Source organism: Theropithecus gelada, chromosome X (assembly GCF_003255815.1).
Source record: "Theropithecus gelada isolate Dixy chromosome X, Tgel_1.0, whole genome shotgun sequence".
In the NCBI taxonomy this organism is placed as follows: Eukaryota; Metazoa; Chordata; class Mammalia; order Primates; family Cercopithecidae; genus Theropithecus; species Theropithecus gelada.
The window spans coordinates 51,937,582-51,960,955 of record NC_037689.1 but is presented as its reverse complement, the minus strand read 5'-3'; the positions used below and the strand labels follow the sequence as shown (position 1 = coordinate 51,960,955).

Sequence of the window (23,374 nt, the reverse complement as noted above, 5' to 3'; positions counted from 1 at the left end):
CTGTTATAATTAGAGTGGTCTTCCCTTTCCATTTCTTTCTCCTTCTGGAGAATAGAGTCACCAAATTTACCTTCCCAGAGCTTACCACTGATCATGTGTTATGGTGGCTTAAAAATATATCTGTGTTGGCCGGGCGTGGTGGCTCAAGCCTGTAATCTCAGCACTTTGGGAGGCCGAGACGGTGGATCACGAGGTCAGAAGATCGAGACCATCCTGGCTAACACGGTGAAACCCCGTCTCTACTAAAAAATACAAAAAACCAGCCAGGCGAGGCGGTGCGTGCCTGTAGTCCCAGCTACTCGGGAGGCTGAGGCAGGAGAATGGCGTACACCCGGGAGGCGGAGTTTGCAGTGAGCTGAGATCTGGCCACTGCACTCCAGCCTGGGCGACAGAGCGAGACTCCGTCTCAAAAAAAAAAAAAAAAAAATATATATATATATATCTATCTATATATATATCTATATATATATCTATATCTGTGGCTACTCATTGTCTAAATAATCAGCAGCTGCAATTTTAGCTTGTTTTCCTTGAAGTTTAGTCTGATTTCCTCAGTTGGAAGCGATATTTTTCCCATGTATTATATGATTGTGCTTATATCTTATCTTCTCTCTTAGACTATGAGATCCTTAGCTCAGGTATGTGACCAGGGCTTAGTAGATGCTCAGGTTTATCAGTTGATGAAATGAATGAATGGCCTGTCATTTTGGCATCACATGACTCACACCCTGTAGCTAATTTTGAGATTTTTCTCAAGACCCTGATCATTTCTCAGGAGAGACTGCTTTGGAGATGTAGACTCCATGCTGCTCTGACTTCTGAAGGAATTACTGGGAGCTGTGGTTCAGAGTTTAGCAAGGCTCCTTTGGAATAGTCTTGAACTGTGGCTTCTCACTGTGATTCATGAAAAGACCTTAGGGTCTGTGCAAATGTCTCTAGGAAAGTGGTTTTCAGACTTGAGCATGAATGACAATCATTTGGAGGGCTGGGCTCCACCTCTAGATTTCTCATTCAGTAGGTGAAGAGTAAGTTCCTAGAATTTATATTTATAGCAAACTCTCAAGAGATGCTGCTGCTGATTGAGGGACCACACTTCGATAAACTGTTATAGAACAGGATATAGGCATGCAGAGGTCTCAATGACACAAACAACTGCAGTTATCTGCCAGGTATTTGACCACACCATCATAAAAACTAAACCTTGCCCCCTCAGCTCCATGATAGATGGTCCTAATACTTAGAGGAGATATATTCCCAATAAATAGCTGCGAATTCACGTTTTTATCAGAAAGGGGATAAATTTTTGCCTAGACTAATATATGAAGTAACCATATTAATCCTAAATGAAATTTAGGAATTGGTGCTATGACATCAGTTAGTTTTCTATCTCTTTATGTCATCTGGATGTATTTATAGCACTTAAGTTAATATCTCCCAGTTATAATGGAGTTGTTTCCAAGTAGATGATACTGTTCGTACAAAGCCTCTTTCAAGCATCTGCAGCACCATCCTCAAACCAATGGGACACTCGAGTGATATCTAATTTCTCTCTTTCTCCAGAGTCTGCATCAGTGCAGTAATGGGTTAGGCATTTATTTACCACCAGAAGCAAACCCATGATTTGAAAGTCGTCAGACTGGAAACAGAGTGCCAGATGCCATACTAAATTCAGGAATGTCTTTTGACTCAAAATCATATGGACTTTAAGGTGTCTTCCCTTTTTCAATTGCCAACTATATATGCATCTTGGATAGTATGTCTTAGATTGTTTTGATATAAGTAAGAACATAAATTGACATATTTTAATGTGTATGAACTTCATGCGACTAGTGAAACTGTGAAAAGCTGACATTTTATAACCATGAAAAACTAAATTATGCTAATATTTTTAAAGGACAAGGCTAGGATAATTTAAATTCAACTTTCATTTATAAACAGCTTAAAAGTAGTTATAGGTTGGTATAAGAATCTATTTCTTATTGGGAGCTTTATTCTCAAAATCCTCTGTAATTTAAGCCATCAACTATAATTCTGTTCACAGCAGAGATGAAAAACAGCTGGTATACACACTCTTTGTAGTAATTCTTTATAATCTCAAATATAGTCATTAAGTTACTCTTTCTTATGACTTTCAAAAGATGCTGGCAGATATGCTCCACCAGAAAACTAAAACAAAAAACAAACCAAAAAAAACCAAAGATCCAATCATTCAACTAGTTGTTTGGTTACTTGAAGTCAATCAACAGGTCCAGCAGATATTTCTTCTTAAATTTAATTAACTAAAAACTTTGATGTTTTATAAAAACATTTCGAGAGGAAAGAAGGAAGTTTGGACTCTGTGGTGTTAACAAATAAAAACATGAATTTAAAATGTGAAGAAATCTTGATGAGGAAGGAAAAAATGGAATTATGTTCAGGAATGAAAAGTGGGTTTGGAAAGGTAATAGATAAATGCACCTTTCTCTTTGACATATGAGAGGATAATACCCTCAATGTTCTTTAAAAGGACCGAGGAAGCAAGGAATCTGCGGGATTATTTTAGAATAACACAGCTTTTAAGAAATTGTAGGTTGAAGACTCCTTTTTCAAGATGAAGGTAGTGGCTGTATTGGATTTGGCTAGAAAAAAAGATTTACTGATAATAGAAATATTTTAAGTATGACATCCAGTTTAGGGAGTTTTTAACATCTAAACACTTATTGAACAGTTGTCAAATGTTTTTGGCAGCTGGCCATTCCTTTTTTTGTTTGTTTGTTTTTGTTCTCAAGTATATAGGAATCACATAAGTAAAACTGACTAGTGGCAGAAGCCATCATTCAGTTAATGGATTACTAAAATGAAACTGGAGGAGGGTTCAAAGATAAATTGTATATTTCATCCTTTTTTAATCCTAAAAGTTGATTTTGTACGTTTAAGTGTGGCGTGTTATCACAGAAAACTGTGATAATTAAAAATTTGCATTGATAAAAATTGAATAAAGTATAGTTTTCAAAAAGTAAGCCACATTTCTTATGTCTCAGATTTGCCATCATATGCTTTCTCAATTTTTCAAGATACGATTTTTCAAATAAAATTCTCTTCAGAGATAGATCATATATCTTTGAATGAATAAACATGAGAGATATAAAATCTTAATGTTTTGATTTTATGATTATTGAATGTCATTGTCTTAATAAATTTTGCTTTTCATTTCAATTCTGCTATGACAACCTCTGGCAATTGTTGTAAAATACATTTGCTTGACTGGTACACTTTGAAATATTTACAGTACTGTTCTAATTCACATGTTGTGCCATTTGGTACTTTTCTGGATTATCTGAATCTATAAGTTCTGAAACACTTAAATTTGATACTAGTTAAAATATCTGTGGTATAATGTAGTGAAAAAAAACCCCAGGAGCTTAGCTCAAATCTTGATTGCCATAACTTTTTATATAACTCATTTGGGACTATATTTCCTGATCTATAAAACGGCACCTCCCTGAAGATGTCTAAAATTAAATGAGACCCCATCATATAGCAAAATGCCTGGTCCAAAGGAGTCATTCTGTAGATATTTATTTCCTTATCTTGTATCCCTAAGAGGGCAGCAGGCAACATAGATTCAGAAGTCTTAAGGGGATAAGCAGTAGCAGAATAGCAAAGGGAGCACAGATTTGGGATAAGAAGCCTTGGTTCCTACCATTTAACAGTTAATGATTTGAGGCAAATCATGCACCCAGAACAACTCTACATCTCTGCTTCTGGGATCCAAAAACTTGTTCTAGCTTCTAAAGATTATTCCTGTGTATATAAATGGTCTAACTACCACCACACCCCCCCACACACACAAAAAAACACACCAAAAAATCCCTATAAGGTTTTTAAATGATTTACAGAGGTAATATGTTTCACTGATGGACATGAGAACAATAAATCCTGAATCTATGAATAGTGAGTGACCTTGTAATTGAAAGAGAAAGAAAAAGAAATTCTATGGCCTAAGATTTCATAGATGCCAATGTGCTTAATATGCCTGAAATGGAACAGATGTTCACATTTTCTGAGATGGAGGTGGAGATTATAAAAAATTGCTCTAACTAATTTTGTTCAATGCCTGTAATAACTCCCAACGTAGGACTAGGAAATGTCTTTCTTCATCTTTAAAATAGGATTCGTGTTAGTGATCACAGTGTTCTTATAAGCTTGCCCTGCCGTCATTATGAGTAAGCATGCCCCACATACTTCATTGTCAGAGAATGAAAAAAAAAAAACGAGCACAACAACAAAAACCATTTTGCACTCTGAAAAAAATATATAAAGTAGGATTATAAACTTTAAACAAAACTTGAAGGGACACTCCATTCAGAGACATGGAGGAGCAAAGGAGTCTGACACTGTTGTGATGCCTGTATTGTTTTTAAAAATCTTTCCAGCACAAATGGTGGTGGTACTTTGTTAGTATAAGTTCTACTCTAAAGACAGTAGCTTGCCTTTATTAGGATGGTCAGCAAGCATTTAACTAAAATAAGGCAACACTCCAGAGGCAGTCACTACAAGCACTTAAACTATATTTCTGATCAAAAGTTGATGCTTCATCAATTAACACAATGGATAACAGAAATCAGGTTTCATTGGTAAAGACAGTGGCTTTTTATTATGTACAATGGGTCTTGGAAATGGTATCTCCATGGTAAAATCAGTGTTAATCAAGACATATGAATTACTTAACACAATTTAGAAACACATCCCTACCCCCACAAAAATCTAGCAGGGCCAGTGGTCTGCCCCCTTGGAGAAGGTCTTCTAGGCTTAATTCCAAAATGGTCTTGATGAAAACTATTTTTGGATGTCAACAGAAGGTAAGTTCAATCCTACCACTGACGTATTGCCATATTTGCCTTGGGAGAAAATTTCTTGCAAGGTTTCTGAAAAGTATGCACACATGCAGATTCACATATGCACACAAACATACACATATACAACAGAATTGGAACTTCTGATTTATAAGTTGAGTGATAAGGCTGTCTGCTAATAAATATTTTTGTGGCAGAATTTGTCCAAACTTTCTTTCCTTTTATTGTGGAATCAAAGTGGTAGGGGGATAGCTAATCTTCTCCTCCCCTTAACCATTGTGGTTACTTCATTTTCCCCAAAAAACTCAGAGAATTATGCATGATTACATTGTCTTAGGTTCATTCTCAACACTTGTGTTATTCCAAAGACTAACATCTTATTCTAACTAGAACTCTGCATGTTGAGATCCCATGGGGGTGGCAATGCCACAAAAGTAAGGTGGCTCACCGTTTGATGGCAGTTGCTTTCTGAGCTAAGTCTAGACTTGTTCTGGCAGGCAAAATGGAGGTATTTTAAAAAATAGAACAGTAAATTTGTACTTAGATAATTCTGTTGGAATGTGAAGGATAAGATAGAGAAGTAGAGAATGAAAGCAAGAAGGTGGTGTAGGAGGCTTGGACAAAGAGGTTGCAATTAATGGTAAGGAAAAGATCTGTTTTTGAGAGATGCAATTGACTGATATTGATGAGTAATTAGAAATGGCACATGAGGAGAAAGTGTGAGCCAATGAGGTAGAGGGTGATACAAGGAACCGAGGTGTACAATGGAGGATGACAAAGAATGAGTATAGGCGGGGAGTGTTGTGGAATTAGAAATGCTAAGGACTGACCAGGGGAGACAGTAAAATGTAAGGTTATGTAGAGGGGAACAAGGAGTGATGCAAACGAAGTGAGAGAGAAAAGCATCAATATGTTCTATCTTGAGAAAATATTAGAATCCTTCTTTATCATAATTCTTCTGATAAAGAACTGATATACCCAGATAATGCCTTTTGTAATGACTCCAAAGGAATGGAGTGAATGTGTCCCTGAGGCCAGAAGCTCCATCTGCAAGTCTGATAAAATGGCTGTAAATCTTGGAATTTAGAGTCATTTAGACCGGAGCTTAAATTCTGTCTTTCTAATTGTGTGATTCTCTGATTACTGATAAAGTAGTCAACACATCACTTGTTATTCAATAAGTGGCCATTGAATCTATTATTATCATATTGCCATAGTAGGATATTACTAAACATTTTCCCCTGGTTATTTTCCACACTGTTTGCCTTACCTTACTTCCAAAAGTATTTTATGAATTACCCCCTCAGGGAAGATAAATATGATAGCCATGAATAAAGAAGGCATTGCTCAGGTTTGACTCTAAATTACACTTTTTAAAAGCCAAGACAAGAATTTACAAAGCCTTGGGTTTTGTTGAATAGCCATGTCTTATTTGGAAGAGGAAAAAGCTTGCAGAGCTAGGAAGCATGGGGATTTGATGATGTCAGAGAAGTTTTTCAGTATTGGAAGAGTGGATAATTCTTTGACCATAAAAGCATGTATAGGAGGCTCTAAGGGGCTGTGCCTAAGGTTTAGAGCCTGCATGGGTTTCTGAGAAGGGGTTCTCAGGGCCCCAGAGAGGAGAAGAGGATAACAGAACTTCCTACGGTTTGAGCAGAATCTGAGAAGGGCGAGGATTTGCGTCAAGTTTCCCAGGGAAAATCTTGGGAAACTGTAAACTTCAGAGAGAAATCTTGCACTCAATGTGAAAACCGTATATTAAAGATGCAAAGGATAAAGAAGATGATTACTTTTTTTTTGTTTTTTAATGGGAAGGTGGGTATGTGTGTAGCAGAGCTTATGGGACTAGAAACACAGGTAAGACTGTCTGAAATTCCCAAGGGAGAAACATCTGGGCAAGTGTGTGAAACTTGTGACTGGAGGCCATGACAAGGATCTAAGCCTTCAGGAGTCAGTGCTTAACATGTCCAAAGACCAGGTGGTAGTATCTCAAGTGAGGAAGGGATGGCATATGCACCAGGTGACTTTCTCCTCTACCAGAAAGCTATATATGAGTTCCCTAGAAACAGGTTTAAACAAGAGTAAAAGAGAAGAAGGGAAATGGAATATTCCAATTTTCAACTGAGTGTTAACCCACAAGAAGCTGAATTCCAAACCAGAAGTGACTGAGTAATCTTGGAGAAGCAAGGTCATGAGTTTTTTCTCAGTAGAAATGGGAACTTGAGAGCCAAGTTGAATGGTTTTAGAGCACTAGAGAATTAAAGAAAGTTGCATTTATGCATATTTAACTTTTGTTAAGATATAGATTTTAAACTTGCTATATAATTATTAGTACTGCTGTATGGTTCTGATAAAAACAGTGTTTCTGCAAGTTCTAGAGGTTAGCTATGATGCAGCGGGAGATAGGCGTTAAGAGTGGGCCCCTGACCACCATTTCAGCAGGAACGGGTCTGCTTTAATATAGGGAGGCTGAACATGTGATTGCGGTTCTAGTAATAATTTCTTCCCATAAAACCATTTGAACAATCACTGCCTTGACAGTCTTTGCTTCCCCCCCCCCCGCCCCCTTTTTAGGGGAATAACTTGTACATTAACATTTTCCAGATGACAATTAACTTTGTTATCTTGGTTTTCTTTGGGCCTAATGCATTTTCAGTGGCATTTCAAGAAAAGCCCTAATAGTTAGACCCTCAATTGTGCTTAAGATGGCCCCAGAGACAGAGTTCTAAGAATTGCTAAAGCATTTATTAACTAAATTGGCTTTCCGAGAGAATCTTCTCATCTGTTAGAATACTGTTTGTTAGTGTTTGTCTGTTTTGTTTCCTTACTTAAGACATTTTTTAAAAAACTGAGAACCCAGCAGCTTCAGAATAGCAATGAAATCTGGTAAGGCTGCCCAAGTCAGTCACTTAAATGTTTACAACTAGCAGGACCCACTAAAAGAAACTTCGAATCATTGAAAGTTCAACTGCATATGATTAATTCGTTTTCATTATATTCCAGAATTTTCTACATTCAGAAAATGATAGATTACTACCCTAGAAACTGATGGTTTGATAATATCATTCATATCATTCAGAACACAAAATAAACATATTCAAAATAGGGTTAATAGAAAAGGGGAGATTGTTTAGGTAATGTGCTTTTTCAAATACCATGCACTGTGCTCATTGTGCAAACAACAGCAGATCTTTAGATTATACTGAACATACTAAATTAAAAAAAATAAAAATAATAGAGAGTGTCCGATAAGATAAAGGCTTTGGGAATAGACTTATTTTCAAATCCCATCTTGGCCACTTACAGTATTTGTGTTATCTTCTTGAGTAAGTTATTTAACCTCTGAAAGTCTCAGTTGCCTCATCAGTACAATGGAGATTACAATATTGACCTCAGGATGTTTGTGAGGCTTAGCAAGAATGACTTTAAGAATGCCTAGCACTATGCTTGGTACTCATTCAACAGTAGTTTCGACAATGGCAAAGTCCTTATATTTCTTTAAAGTCCTTATATTTCTTTAAAGCAGCAGCAGCAATAAAAATAATAATAATAATTTGTATCAATAGGCAAGAAAGTTAGAAACAAATAGGCAAACCGGTAATTTAAAACTTAAGAAAAAAAACTGGTTTTGCTGCAGCTCAGCCTTCACCCTAATGGGAAGGAGAGAAGGGTAAACCAAGGGGAGTGTTAGGCATTCTGAATAAACCACTTCTCTTTACAAACCTGCAAGACTACAGTTTTGCTTGTGGATTTATTATTCCAGAGGACCCTGGAAATGTGGCAACATAGGCAATTGCCTCAGTTTCCTTGGTACCATTTACTGCAAAACTGAAAATCACTGAAAAAAACCATATATAAATATGATGAGACCGGGTGCGGTGGCTCATGCCTGTAATCTCAGCACTTTGGGAGGCCAAGACGGGTGGATCACCTGAGGTCAGGGGTTCAAGACCAGCTTGACCAACTTGGTGAAACCCTGTCTCTACTGAAACTACAAAAAATTAGCTGGGCGTGATGGCGGGCGCTTGTAATCCCAGCTACTCAGGAGGTTGAGGCAGGACAATCGCCTGAACCCGGGAGGTGGAGGTTGCAGTGAGCTCAGATCGCACCATTGCACTCCAGCTTGGGCAACAAGAGTGAAACTCCATCTCAAAAAAAAAAAAAAAAAAAAAAAGATGAAGAAACCTTTGTCATCTGTATTGTCAGTTTGCATATGTTTCCCACATTGCTGGTTTATCTTATGTTTTTAAAAAATGACCAAAAAGGAAAATAAACTAAGTCTAATATGCAGTTTAGGGAGCTGAATTTTAAGGACTCCATTTTCCTCTTAGATTGCACACGTATTCATTGGTGACCAGAAGCAAATACTAATTATGATTTCCACAAAACAATATTTATTTGTGTACTTACAGTAAAAATATGAGATGCATTATTATGAAATCAATGTGCTTGTGCATTTTTCTGTTGGTACACACTCGGAATATAAATTAACCTATCTAAATATAGCTAAATAAACAAGATTGAAAAGACTGCTGGATGAATTTAAAATACTCAGTACAGTTTATTATAACAGATCTGTCTAAACAGGAACAAATTGAGATTCACTTCAAACTACTGGGCTAGAAAACACAATTAAAAGAGACACTCCTTACCTAAAAAAAAAAGTAAAACTGGCCTTTCAGTCCTGATTACAAGGTGAGAGAAAATGAACGCTCTGATGGCATTGCAATCAGTGTTTGTAATTTGTAAGTGCTGTTTGGAATACAATTCTAAAATGGGTAGGTGTTGCTTTACAACTTTCAGAGAAAAATACCTACAGTATTGGCTCTAAAGCATCACACATACATTTCCTTACAAAAGAGAAATTTACAAACTGAGCATTGAAAGAATATAAGAGCTGCTGCCATTGATTATGCAGGTGACTTTTTTCCCCTTAATAAAACAAAGACAAGAAAGAAACTAGAATATTCAGAAAGAACAATAAAAGAGGTAACATCCTACCTCCATCCAGCTCTTCAGCTCCAAAATGATTCCTGTAGAAGAGCATGATTTCTATCTTGTAACACTTGTAGATGGTCACCAAACATACAAGCAGCAAGAGAATAGCACCAAGCCCTCCAGCAAGTTCCACTGTGTACATTAGCTCTAGAAAGAAAAAAATCACAATGGGGAATTATATAGTATTCACATCCAAAATCACAAATTAAATTCAATTTGATTTCACATTTTCCTGCACGAGATGAGATGTGGGTAATGGGTTAACACAACCCCTTTCCTTTTCGCATGAGAATTTGACCTTTCGATAACTTTCTAGCTCTGTTTCCTTGGTAACTAGATAAGGTGGTATGTGATAACTATGTTGCTAAGCAACATTGCTTGTGGTAAAAATGAACTTTGGTTGGTAGCTTGCATTTGGACTAAGAGAACTGTAAACATCCGATTGCAAACTATAATAATGGGTTCACCAGAGTGCCATACTTCTCTTATATAAATGTATCCCTTGTGGAGATTCTGGAAGCTATGCTTATGGGGTTGATAAAATAAATACTGATTCCTGTGGATATGAAGCTTTTAAGCTAGCATGACTTTTGGCCTTTCCCAATGAGAATCTTGATCCCTCTCACTTGAGTTGTCACCTGTGGGTTGGGGGCCAAAGAAAGGTGACAGGTCAAACAACACAGTTCCAGGAGAGCACTGTGGATTATTGCATAGAATGTTGGGAAGACTATCTAATGAATGCTGTCTGCTGACTCCTGCCAGGAGCAATGGCTCCTGTGTTGTATCTTCCTGAATAGAGTGATACGAAGGTGGTCTACCATAATCTTGGAGGCTGAATGCTTTTTGGGTGTAAGAAGTAGGCCTCCTAGTGGATGGGACAGTATATGAATATGTTGGTGGTGTTTTATTTTCATTCAACCATTTACTTGTTAAAATTTTGGCTTCCCCTTTTACCAGGCATGTTATTACGTTCTATCCAAAAAAGGAATTTTCTTGACACTCACTGTATACAAATCCTCCTTTTTCTATTGAATATCTACCTTAGATCAAAACTTATCAGGAAAACTTGGAGATAAAATATTTTGTTATTTTTTCCTTCTTTAGAACTATGGACATTGTAACAAAAATAAGGATACCGGTATTTAAACAGTAAGCCATATCATGCACAGATTTTTGAAACTCACTTTAACTAAGTGTTGTCCTGATCATCATAGCCCAAATGTTGTCACTGATGGGTAGCCATTGTTCCCTGCAGTTGACAACTACCTTGAAAAGTACTAGTTTCCTTAATTACAATTAAATACAAACATTTCTGAAATCAAAGCTGTAAAATAATGTTGTTCTTGATTCTGTAATTCAGAATCCACCAGTAAGTTATCTAATTTCGTAACACAGTCAATGTAAGTAAGCTTAGACTGAGAATTTTAAAATAATCCATCGTTTGGCCGGTAACAAGTACCCTCAGGTTATAAGATCAGTCCTGGCCGGGCGCGGTGGCTCAAGCCTGTAATCCCAGCACTTTGGGAGGCCGAGACGGGCGGATCACGAGGTCAGGAGATCGAGACCATCCTGGCTAACAAGGTGAAACCCTGTCTCTACTAAAAAATACAAAAAACTAGCCGGGTGAGGTGGCGAGCGCCTGTAGTCCCAGCTACTCAGGAGGCTGAGGCAGGAGAATGGCAGGAACCCGGGAGGCGGGGCTTGCAGTGAGCCGAGATCTGGCCACTGCACTCCAGCCTGGGCAACAGAGCAAGACTCCGTCTCAAAAAAGAGAGAGAAAAAAAAAAAAGATCAGTCCTGAGTTCTCACAAATGGGGTGAAATCATGATGGGACTGGTATAGTTTGAGTGACAAACAATCTGAAAAGCATGGCCATCATTTTCTCACAAGAACATTGTGTATGTGTGTGTTTGCATGTGATGTCACTTTTCCTGTAATAATTACAGAAAAAAAAATCCTCCGGCTGGGCACACATGTAATCCCAGCACTTTGGGAGGCCAAGGCAGGCAGATCACCTGAAGTCAGGAGTTTGAGACCAGCCTGGCCAACATGGCGAAACTCTGTCTCTACTAAAAATACAAAAATTAGCTGGGCATGATGGCGGGTGCCTGTAATCCCAGCTACTTGGGAGGCTGAGACAGGAGAATCACTTGAACTCAGGAGGTGGAGGTTGCAGTGAGCTGAGATCGCACCACTGCACTCCAGCCTGGGCAACAGAGAGAGACTCTGTCTCAAAAAACAAAAAACAAAACAAAACAAAATCCTCATTCATATTTCCTATTACCTAGCCCTTGACTTCTCATTCTACAGTTTAATAAATAACACATTAACTACTGTTTAATCAAGTGTATTTTTCTGTAATTATTAAAATTAAATGGGAAATTGAAGAAAATATTATTTAAAATGATTGAACCGTATGCATTTAAGAAATAAAAAATAAAGTGAGATCAAATCTTTTATAATCTAAGTAAATTAATATGAAGTGTGAAACACTACAAAATACCTCCAGCAGCTTATCTGATTAACATTGTGAGGAACCACACAAGACAGCACTACAAAAATATCAGGAACAAAATACAAAAAGTTCTTCAGTATAATGTTTTCCCCCTACTATATGAACAGAAAGGGTGAGCGGCTAATCCTGTGGGGATACATTGGGTCTTGTTCACTCAAGATAACAAACTCCACCATACAGAGAAGCCTGTGTAAAATTCTAACTTATGCCCACAGGGTGATTTATAAATCAGGAAGACGTGATTTAAAATACACTGGATATAATGTGAGAAATAAGCAGTTCGACTATGGCTTCTTTTAAGATTTTCTAATTTAGTATATTAAACACTAGGAATTTACCACTCAAAAATTTCTTGTACAAAAAAAGAAACGGAAAAATAATCAAGAACACTTAGCTTCCACTCCCAAACATTGCTAGTAACAGTACCCAATGATATTACCACATTGTAAACTTTGGGGTAATTTCTAATAAAATTAAATATAAATCTACCATATCAACAGCAATTCCACTCCTAGGTATTTGTCCAAGAGAAATATAAGCAGATATCTGCAAGAAGAGTTGGATGAGAATGCTCAGAATAGTCTTATTTATTCACAGCAGCCACAAATGGAGACAACTTAAATGTCCATTAACGGGAAATGATGAACAAATGATTGTATGTTCATATGATAGGATATACTCAGTGATAAAAGTAATAAACTACAGATACATAAAACATGCATGACTCTTACAAAATTATGTTAGAAAAAGGAAGTCAGACACATAATAATACCTACTGTATGATTCTATTTAAATTATGCTGAAGAACAGACCAACATAATCCATAGTGACATAAATCAGGAAATGGATTCATTGGTGATGAGTGAAGGGAAACTTATTGGAATGGAGCAAGAGGAAACTGTCTGGGGTAAATGAAATAGGTTTTGGTGTGGATACAGAAGTGTTTATATTTGTCGGAACTCATTTAGCCAAACACTTAGAGCTCCATGTTTTATATTATGTTAATCATATTTCAATTCTTTAACATTTTGATTTCTTTTAAGAAAAACTTAAGTTCTAACCAAAGGCCTATGTGGGGAGAAGTGTGGGAAGAAAGCTGGGAGTCGGGAAAGCTGCTCTGCTCTAGATAAGCGCCCAGGCAGAGAATGATTCTTTTATGGTGTCCCCAAGCACATTCTTTGCATCTGGAGGCACTGCACAGGGGCTGGGCATGTGGCATGTCTTAAGTGCTCATATATACTCAAGGAGCTTTGGAAATAACAAAAAACCTTTGCCTGAAACATAATCTGATCAATCCAATCAACAGAACTCTCATTTTCTCCAGATGGTATTTATAATACTGGTCTCTATATACTTTTTAAATTTTGAGCAATTGAATACATGCAAATTAGAGAAAAATTGTATGACAATGAGTCCTTCTTATTTTTAGCAAAGCAATTACCCAAATAGGAGTTACTCCCATTGCTAGATGTCACGAGCCATTTGAAAAATGATATACATTTCTTAGAATACATAGCCAATCAATAGTGTTGTTTAAAATATAATAAGAAAAAGAGAGCAGGGTTGATGTAGCTTAGCAATTACAGAAACAGTCTTGTGTCACATGAAAAACTCCTTTAGAGTACAAACATATGAAAAGTTATATATGCTTAGAGAATGAGCAATAAGCAAGAATAATTCTTCTGGGCCATAGATAGTCGTTTACTAATAATAGAAATACCAAAAACGAGTCTAAAGAAACAGAATTTACAAGGAGCTAATTTATCCTGAGATCCTGAGAGCGTCGCAGACTTTCCCCCAGGGACTTCTGTAGTATTACATTGCAGAAGCATAGTATTCTCATAATGTCCTTATAAAGAGGTCAGGAACAAGATGGAAATGTGTATTTCCCCATGGTGTACAGTGCCTGCTCCTCAGTTACTACATTATTTCTATGCAGGAGTGTTATACACATGCCTACACATTATACATGTATGCAAGTTAAATTTTTTTCCATTTAAGTAAGTCACACTGGTTTATATAGCATATGTAAACTCTCTCAAAGAAAATGGTGCATTAGATTTAGCCTTTGTATTCTTTTGCTCCAAGCCAGACAGATTCATTAATACATGTGCTACCATATTATTGCTCATCCTTTGGGTTATACAAAATTACTAAGGATTAAATTCTGTCACAGTTAAGAGAAATCATTTGGGCCCACTGCTGTATTTTATCTTTACAATGTAAATGGTGTTGGCCCAGCAAATGTCATTTTCCCTTTGAAATGGGATCTGCCTTTCAGCTCTAGTTCAAGTTGCCTGGAGTGGCAGCATTTAAAAAATAAAAAGATTCCATTTCAGCACAATTCAACATCTGAGGACCGAAGGAGAAAGTGCAGACCTTTTAAAATCTGTTTAGCCTTTGTGTTATTTTGTTAAAATGATAGACTCTGCCCCCTTTAAGGGACTGAGACTGAATATTGAAAATTGTAAAAGCAAAATTGCTAGGCAAAACCTAAGGAAAACTGGCATTTGGTTAAAAACAACAAATGAACAAGTGCCAAAGAGTTGCATTTAAGGGCCCCAGCAATCATTTAGTTACAGGCAATTAACAATAGTCCTTGGAAAGCTCCAGTACAGGCTAAGGGAAAACACATTGATTATTGCTGCAGTAGTAGACTGCTTTGGAATAAATTGTTTCAATTTAAAACTAGATTTGCTACAAGCATTTTGAGCAATGACTACAATTTTTTCTTATCAAGACAGTGGGAGCAAGCAACCCCTTAAAAGAAACAGCTAATTAAAATAAAGTGTGTGCCATCTCTTACTATATTGAATTACATTGCAAATAATAAATGCATTTGGTTTCCACTGATCTTGCTGCAATTACCTAGTATACTATGGGAAACTATGTTCTTTTCTTGGCCTGTACCTGGTGTTATTGTTTGCAAACATTTTCTGCTGGAAATCTTGGAAAAGGTAAAGATTTTAACAAAGTAAGTAAAAGTTCATATGTATTTTTGAACTCTTGACTTGCAGTTTTTAGTCAGTATCTCTATTTGATCTCTCTCTCTCTGTCTGTGTGTGCCTATATATATATAATTTTGCCAGAAGTATAACTGAAGATTTTAGATGGCTTACTTTTGTGTAGTTTATCCTAAAGTTGGTTCATTCATTATAAAAAGTCTTTTGAAGTGTTTTTCCCTCATTTATATGCAGTAAAATGCAAGTTTGTGGGGAAAATGCATGACAGACACTATAATGATTCCAGTTTATTCATTTGCCTCACCAAGTACATTCCTTTTTCTCTCATTGTGTTATAAAGAGCTAAAGTTTATAAGAATCTATCCATCCACATAAATTCATATGCATATTTATTTCTCTGGAGCAGTATAACTTATTTGTTCCTGGCAGGAGGATAATTATGCTCAGCCTACAAAGATACTCAACTCAATTCTACAATACATCAGTGCAATTTAAAAGCAGTTATATTTTTGTGGGGGGCGGGGGCAACACATTAACAGATCAAGCTGCCATTCACATAAAGGAAGAAAATGTTTTGGGAAAGTATAAACTAGTATGTAAGAATAACAGTTTTGATCTTGCAAAAGTCCTTTTTAGGAAGTCAGGGTATAAACCCCCAAAATTATAATAATAAAAATTAAAATGGTCCCTGAATGGAGCAGCTTAATCTGTATGACCAAACATTTGGGCAAAAGATTACCTCCAAAGTAGCATTTTTTGCCATTTGGAAAGAGGTTTTTAGACGAAGCACCAAATTAACTTCTAGTTACTGCCAATCAAAATGCAAATATGGTTGTTGGCTAGGACCCATCATTAGAGCCCAGTAAGACTAAGGTCCCACAGGTCCTTGGAGCTTCACTGTTATGTGTTAATAAAGTATTCAAAGTGAAAAATAAAATGAAAGGCTAGAAGAAAAAGTGTAACATTCTCTTCACAGCATGCTAGAGCCTACCCTTGGAATGTGCTTTTTTTCTCTTTCAACTAGGCAAGAAGGGTGTTAAGTTGGTTTTTCTCTCTGTGAATTAAGAAATATTCATCGGTGGTATGTTTTAAAAGATGAGTTAAAATGAATAATGGCAGTAACTGAATAAAGCATGAATCCATGTGCTCATATTAGTTACAAATAAACCAACAAGAAGGGAAAGCTCTCCCTAAGAGCAGAATGTCAACCAGTAAATAGGAAAGGAATGATCTAGTTAGAAATGACCATTTTTCACCCACCATAATAACAATTGATTCAGGCAAAAATTAGCAACAGACATTAAAATTATTGCTTGAAAGACTGGTGAGGCAGGATATTCACACTGTCTCATAGTACCTCCTCACTGGGGAAAAATGGACATCATTTTAAGGAAGTGACCAAATTTAACATCAACAATAATGGGACAAATTAACATCATCCCCCGCCCCCAATTCCCAGTGTACTGCAATAAGAGGGCACAATATCATTTAAGTAGTGTTACAGCCAGAAACACATAAACATCTGAAAAAAAATAAGGAAATGTCAGGCCAACTCAAACTGAGGGACAACTATAAAAAATAAAACCATGTAGCTTCTACTCTTCAAAATGTCAATGTTATGAAAGACAAAGAAAAGCTGAGGAACCATACCAGATTAAAGGAGACTAAAGAGAATTGGCAGTTAAATGCAGTACATAATCCTGGATGGTAAATATGGTGTAAAGGGTATGTACTGGGACAATTTTTGAAATTTGAATATAGACTATATCATAGGCAATGACATTTTATAATTTTGAATTTTCCTGAATTTGATAAGTGTATTCTCGTTACATAAAAAATTCTTGTTTTTAGGAGATTCACATTGAATAATTTAGTTTCAGTGTCTGCAATGTGCTCTCATGTGGTTTAGCAATGATACGTTGTGTGTGTGTGTATGTAGTGCAGCTCTTTTTACCTACCTATATGTAGGAAGAGAGATAAGGTAAATGTGGCAAATGTTATTAATTGGTGAATCTAGGTGGAGAAGATATATTAAAATGTATTATACTGTTCTTGTAATTTTCTACAATATCTGCAGTTTTATTTATCCAAAATAAAAAGTTAAAAAATAAAAGGTCGAATTGTAAGATAATAATTGCAAGTGTTATTGTAATTAGAGTGTATTTCAGGTTGATTACCCTGGTATTAAAATCCTGTTATTTACAGCTATTGTACACTGATCTGCACAAAGCCTTCAATTTCATCTTCCCAGAACATGTCTTCACCCTGGAATTTTCTGCAGGATCTGTTAGCTGATTTACATTGCCCATGGAACAAAGTCTAAACCCCTTATGTGGGCATTTCAGTTTCTTCATTCCTTTAATTGAAGCAGCTAACTAACCTTTAGCTGTAATCCTCCTTCCAATGTAAATTAAATTTGATGTCAGTTTTTTGTTCCTAATCTGAAGTTCTTCATTTACCAAAACCCAACCAATCCTGCAAGGAAAGGTTGGGATCTGCACTTCCAATATAACTTTTCCAACTAAAAGTGATTTTTTTCCTCTTTAGAACATGTATTTCCTGTCCTTTTTTTTCACTTACCATACTGAATTATATCACAGTTAGTTTTGTTTATTGTTTTACATTGTAAGCAATGACTTCATCTTAGGACCTTTGCTCTGGCTTCCCTCTGACTGGAGAGTATCTCCCCTAGATTTCTACGTGCCTCTCTTTGCTTCTTCAAGTCTTTGCTCATACAGCACCTTCTCAATTGGATACACTGACCACGCATTCCAAGTCACAAACCTGTGCCTGAATTTTGCATCCACTTGTCTTTATTTTTTATATTATTCATCACTATATAACATAATATTTCATTTGCTTATTGATAAATGTATTCTTGTGTATTATTTGTCTTCCACTGGGATTTAAACTGCATCAGAACAAGTTTTTTGCTGTTTTCTCTTTTTTTTTTTTGTGGTCTATTTTGTCTATATCTTTCACTACTTATCCCAAATACCTTGCAAACTATCTGACACATTAAAGATATTCAATGAAAAGGAATGACTGATTAGATGATTAAGAACAAATCCAATTTTGAATAAAAAGCTAGGTTTTATGTGTTTCTATTCTAAAATTCCAAGAACATATCTGTGAGCCATTTTTCTAGTCAATGTATCATAAAGTTCCAGCAACTGATAAGGTATAATTATAGCATTAATATTCAGTCCATTAAGTTGGGAATAAACTTTTAGTATATAGAAAAATGATCAACTTCATAGTGTAGATTTAAAAATTATTTTTCCATTTTCTTTTTTTTATTATACTTTCAGTTCTGGGGTACATGTGCAGAACGTGCAGGTTTGTTGCATAGGTATACACGTGTCATGGTGGTTTGCTGCATCCATCAACTGACCATCTACATCAGGTATTTCTCCTAATGCTATCCCTCCCCTAGCCCTCCACCCCCCAACAGGCCCCGGTGAGTGATGTTCCCCTCCCTGTGTCCATGTGTTCTCATTGTTCTGTTCCCACTTATGAGTGAGAATATGTGGTGTTTGGTTTTCTGTTCTTTTTTTCATTCACAAATCTAATGGCAATACAGTCTTGTAAAGACTTACAGAACTAAGAAAGTTTGTATTCACTTGGCATTTGGAAATCAATCATGTACTGCTTCACATCTTTGATACTGCTATTCAACTTTTCTCACTCACTAATACATACATTTTCTATTTGCTTTATAAGTGCCTTCTCTGTACCAGGTATAGTGCTTTTGAGTTCTAGTGATAAAATGATGGATGAAATATGTTTTTGCATTAAAGGTGCTCATGTCTAGTTTCAGAGTCAGGCATGTAAGCAAATAATAAATAATAAGAGCTATTTATTGAGAACTTAAGTGTCACTGTGCTAGACCTCTTTTATATAAGTGTAAGAAATGCTACATTATAAGTATCACAATTACAAGCCAGATGAAAAATGCACTTGGGGTATTTGTATGTGTGTGTGTTTCTGTAGGAGTATTTTAGAGACAGGGGTCAGACACAGAGTGACACAATGCAGAGGTAGCTGCAAAGGATTTTGGCAAGTAGTTTGGTCTGGAGCACTGGGAAAATGAATGTATGATGTGATAGGTGAAGGTAGGCAAACTCATGCTTTGATTTCTCCGCTAGAATATGTTGTTTATCTTTTTTTTTATTTTCAAAGCAAATAGCATGTACCTTTTCAATAAATATTTGTTTACGGATTCATGGAACCCATTAAACCAGGTTTCGCAAAGACAGGTCTGTACAATAGGACAATGATTCTCCCTTGGGAAAAATTGCCCTCCATTTTCAAAATGTATACTGTGAAGTTACTAACACAGACAGAGCTTTATTGCAGAAAACCTTTCCCCTTTAGATTATAAAGGCGGTGTTTGAAATATTTCTATCTCAAGACTATAATGTGAGATATACACAGACCGTTATGTGTGCTTGCACACACATACAGGTACAAAGTATTCAGATGGGGCTTCCTTTATCTCAGATCTCAGAAGATTAAGTATGATGGGGAGAAGACAAAGAAGGAAGATAGTGTTATAATAAAGAACAAAAAGGGCCTCAGGTGACCAGCTTGGAAGACAGGGCTATTGTATATCAAGGTGTCAAACTTCACTGATGCCTAAAAGAAAATACCTTAGAAAAGTATTGCTTTCCCTCTACTAGGAATTTCCTTCTTAACATGTCATACAAATAGACAGGCACAGATGGAATGTTACAAAACATCTCTGGAGAGAAAATTGTCAGAGTGAAGGTGGCATTGCCATTTTACTCCTTGTTAAGGGATGCAATGTTTATCCTGAAAGCAATTTTCCTCAAGAGGGTATATTGTCATTGTTAGAACAATTTGGTCTTCCATTGGGAATGCTTTGGATCGGACAACGAACCCAGAACATCTGGACTGCCTAGACAACCAACAGAAGAAGCCATGGTTTCTACAGAAATATCGAAGTCTTCTAAACAAATATAGTATGATGATTTATAGATATTTAATTGATGAAAATACATTTAAAAGTATTGTACACACTTATAAACTGATTGTATTGTAATATACAAATGGGATACATTAACAAACTTCAGAATTTTATGTTATTATTATAATATTCTTTATTTAGGGGTTTAATGTATTTCTGACTTGTTGAAAGCATTAGAAGAAAATGTGTGTGGCAAAATTTGTTGGTAATAGTTTATCTCTTGAGACAAGTCTCATTCAAAATCTTGGTGATTCCAGAGTTACAAAGTATTAAAGCAAAAACCATATGCTGGTTCATTTCCCCCAGTGGGAAAAACCGAAAAATATATTTCTTCTCTATGTTGCATGTTTATGAACACTTCTGAATTCATAAACATGCTGAAGAAAATAGTGGTAAATTTGCCTTTCTTTCTCATGTTGTAAAGAGATGCTTTCAAGACTCTATTAACCTTTTAAAAAAATCCCCCCCACTCATTAACAATCTATGAAAAAATGAGCATGTTTTGGGAGATACCAATAGGAGACCTGACCATTACTTGCCTCATCCAAAGGGAGCAGTAAATGGTTCCTTAAACCATGAGAGACTTGAGAAGTCTGCAGCTCACATACTTTAGTGGCCTCTGTGCTGGTATATATAAAGGGCTTGTCGTCACTAATGACTTATCTTTTACCAAAATAGCAATAACATAGCTCTGCTTCACAAACAAAGAATAGGGCATTATCTTATCATCTCACCATATGTATTGATTTTCAGCATACATGAAAATTATCAGTGGCTTGAAAAAATAATGTAGAAGTAAGGTGCCCCCTAAAATGTTGTTTTGTAAAACAGACAAAGTGTAAGCAAGAGTACATACTCAAGCAAATAGATTTCAATATACTTGAACAATGTGTAAATAACTTGATTTTATAGCAGAGAGTAATGATAGGTTTTCTACAAGCATTTTCAAAAATATTCAGTAGCTATACCAAAATAGATTTATTTTTTCTCACTTTTCTTCTGACTCTATAAAACATGCTTCTAGTAAACAATTTGAAAAATGCATAAGAATGATAAGAAATTAAAGATCACATGGAATCATACCACCTTGAGATAACCACTGTTAATACTTCACTAAATTATTTAGTGCATCTCTTTCTAATGTATTAGGTTTTCACGTAACCTTAACGTAGGCAATTGATCTATGGCTTTAAATACTAATACTACAAAATAGCTTATATTTTGCCTTTTATTCTGGACAGTTTGGAATGGAATTTGTCCAATGTGGTTTGCAAGCTATGTTCTGCTAAGAGTTCTCTTGGTAACCACTTTAGCCTAATTATTTATTTATTTGCCTATCTGTTTATGCAGCTATCATTGAAAGATGCCTGGTTCAGCAAGGCAAGTCTAACAGGAATTTTGTAAACACCACTGTGGAGCTTTTCTCTTCATAAATAATAATTAGTTTTGGCAACAGTTTATGAATATTCACATAAAACGTAGAGTCAATCATCTGATTTTAGAGGAGGTAAAACTTTCAAATTTCATTTTGACTAATTGCATTGTTTTTCAGATGAAGAAACTAAACTAGTACGTGTACAGCCACCGAAGACAATGTATTTTAATACTGCCAACTTTTATGTGACTACTGAATTGCCAGTGGCAGCAGTCTACTGAAGAAGTCTAACTACATAGAATTTTATTGCTGTATCTTTAATATATTTCTTTAAGTTGCTTTCAACACTAAGGCATTTAAATGTTATGGACATATTTGTTTGGGGAGAATTAGAAATGTACCCAAGCAGTTGTGAGTCATTACCTTGAAATTGTGGGGTGGTATAAATAAATTTTTAAGTCAAATTCATTTTACATTACTTACAGAGTAGAATTATAATTGTAAACTGATGTAAGTCAGGTAATTTATATTTAATACTTTCAGGCTTTGAAAATGGCCTCTTCCACTTTAGTTTGCATGAATTTGGCAACCACTGTAAGTCGGTACTTTGAACTGCAGTTGCATGTCATAAGGAATTGTAATTTCTACTTTGCAGTTACAGAAACTTGACATCTAAAGATCTGAGTCAACTTTTCAAACACTTAAGGCATAAGAAAATACCTAGGAAGAGCAACCACCATATCTCACTTTCAAAACTGGCAAAAGGAGGCACAATGTCTAAAAACTCTGAGAATCTGTAAAATATGACAAATGGTCTAATATATATTATTAGTCACCCAGTATCATATATGCTCTTTCAAGATTCCCACAGTGGGGCTAGGGGCAAGTAGTTTACAAATGATAAAACTGAAGAACAATGACACAAAGAGATTGGTTCTAGGTCATACAAAGCTAAAGAGTCAAAAGCAAAATACTCTCAAGTAACTGTCCATTTTTTCATCACAGTTGAGAATTTCTCACTTTTTAGTCAATTCTCATTCATATCAAATTTCACTTAATGGTAACAATTTGGGGGTGGTTTTAAAAATGACCTTTGTGTGCTTTCCCAAATGTACTACTGGACTTTCTTTTCGAATTAAAAATAAATTCTATTTTTATAGAATTTAAATATGCACTTTTAATTTACCCAGATTGACCTCGCAATTTATTATTTTTCATAGAACACATGCTAAAAATAGAACACGTGCCCTAAAATTAGATACAAAAAGATATTATATTTCCCACAGATGGCAAATGTAATTCTCAACACTAAAATCTAAAAAAGTTACCATGGTAATTTATTGGAAATCAACACATTTTTTTCCTACTATATGACCTGAGATACTAGTTAGCATTTTTTTATGTGTCATGTCTAATTTCTTACTTTACTGACCTGGTTGTCAAAGTTCAACATACAGGAACTGCTTATTAAAAGTTACACCTTGCATTTTATGACCCAGTTGTGCCATTTCTCTATAAAATGCAGGAATTCGCAGCCATAAAAAGGCACAGCTATCTCCCTCTTCCCAAAAATGCTGTTTAAATGCTCCAGCATGGTGGTAGACATCCTTCTGGTAGCAGTGAGTCAACTAGTAAGGATGCCTAACCCAGTGCTTTGCCCATTGCTGGCACTCAATACATCTTTGTTGAATTAGAATG

The 23,374-nt window shown here is 35.9% G+C and overlaps 1 protein-coding gene across 1 annotated transcript in view; it reads right to left on the bottom strand.

The window, feature by feature from the left end:
• Window positions 1–23,374, bottom strand: part of IL1RAPL1 (interleukin 1 receptor accessory protein like 1) — a 391,967-nt gene that overhangs the window by 4,141 nt on the left and 364,452 nt on the right. Inside the window, exon 5 of the mRNA XM_025371835.1 lies at window positions 9,837–9,980. Coding sequence (XP_025227620.1) covers window positions 9,837–9,980 — 144 coding nt within the window. The remainder of the gene's footprint in view (window positions 1–9,836; window positions 9,981–23,374) is intronic.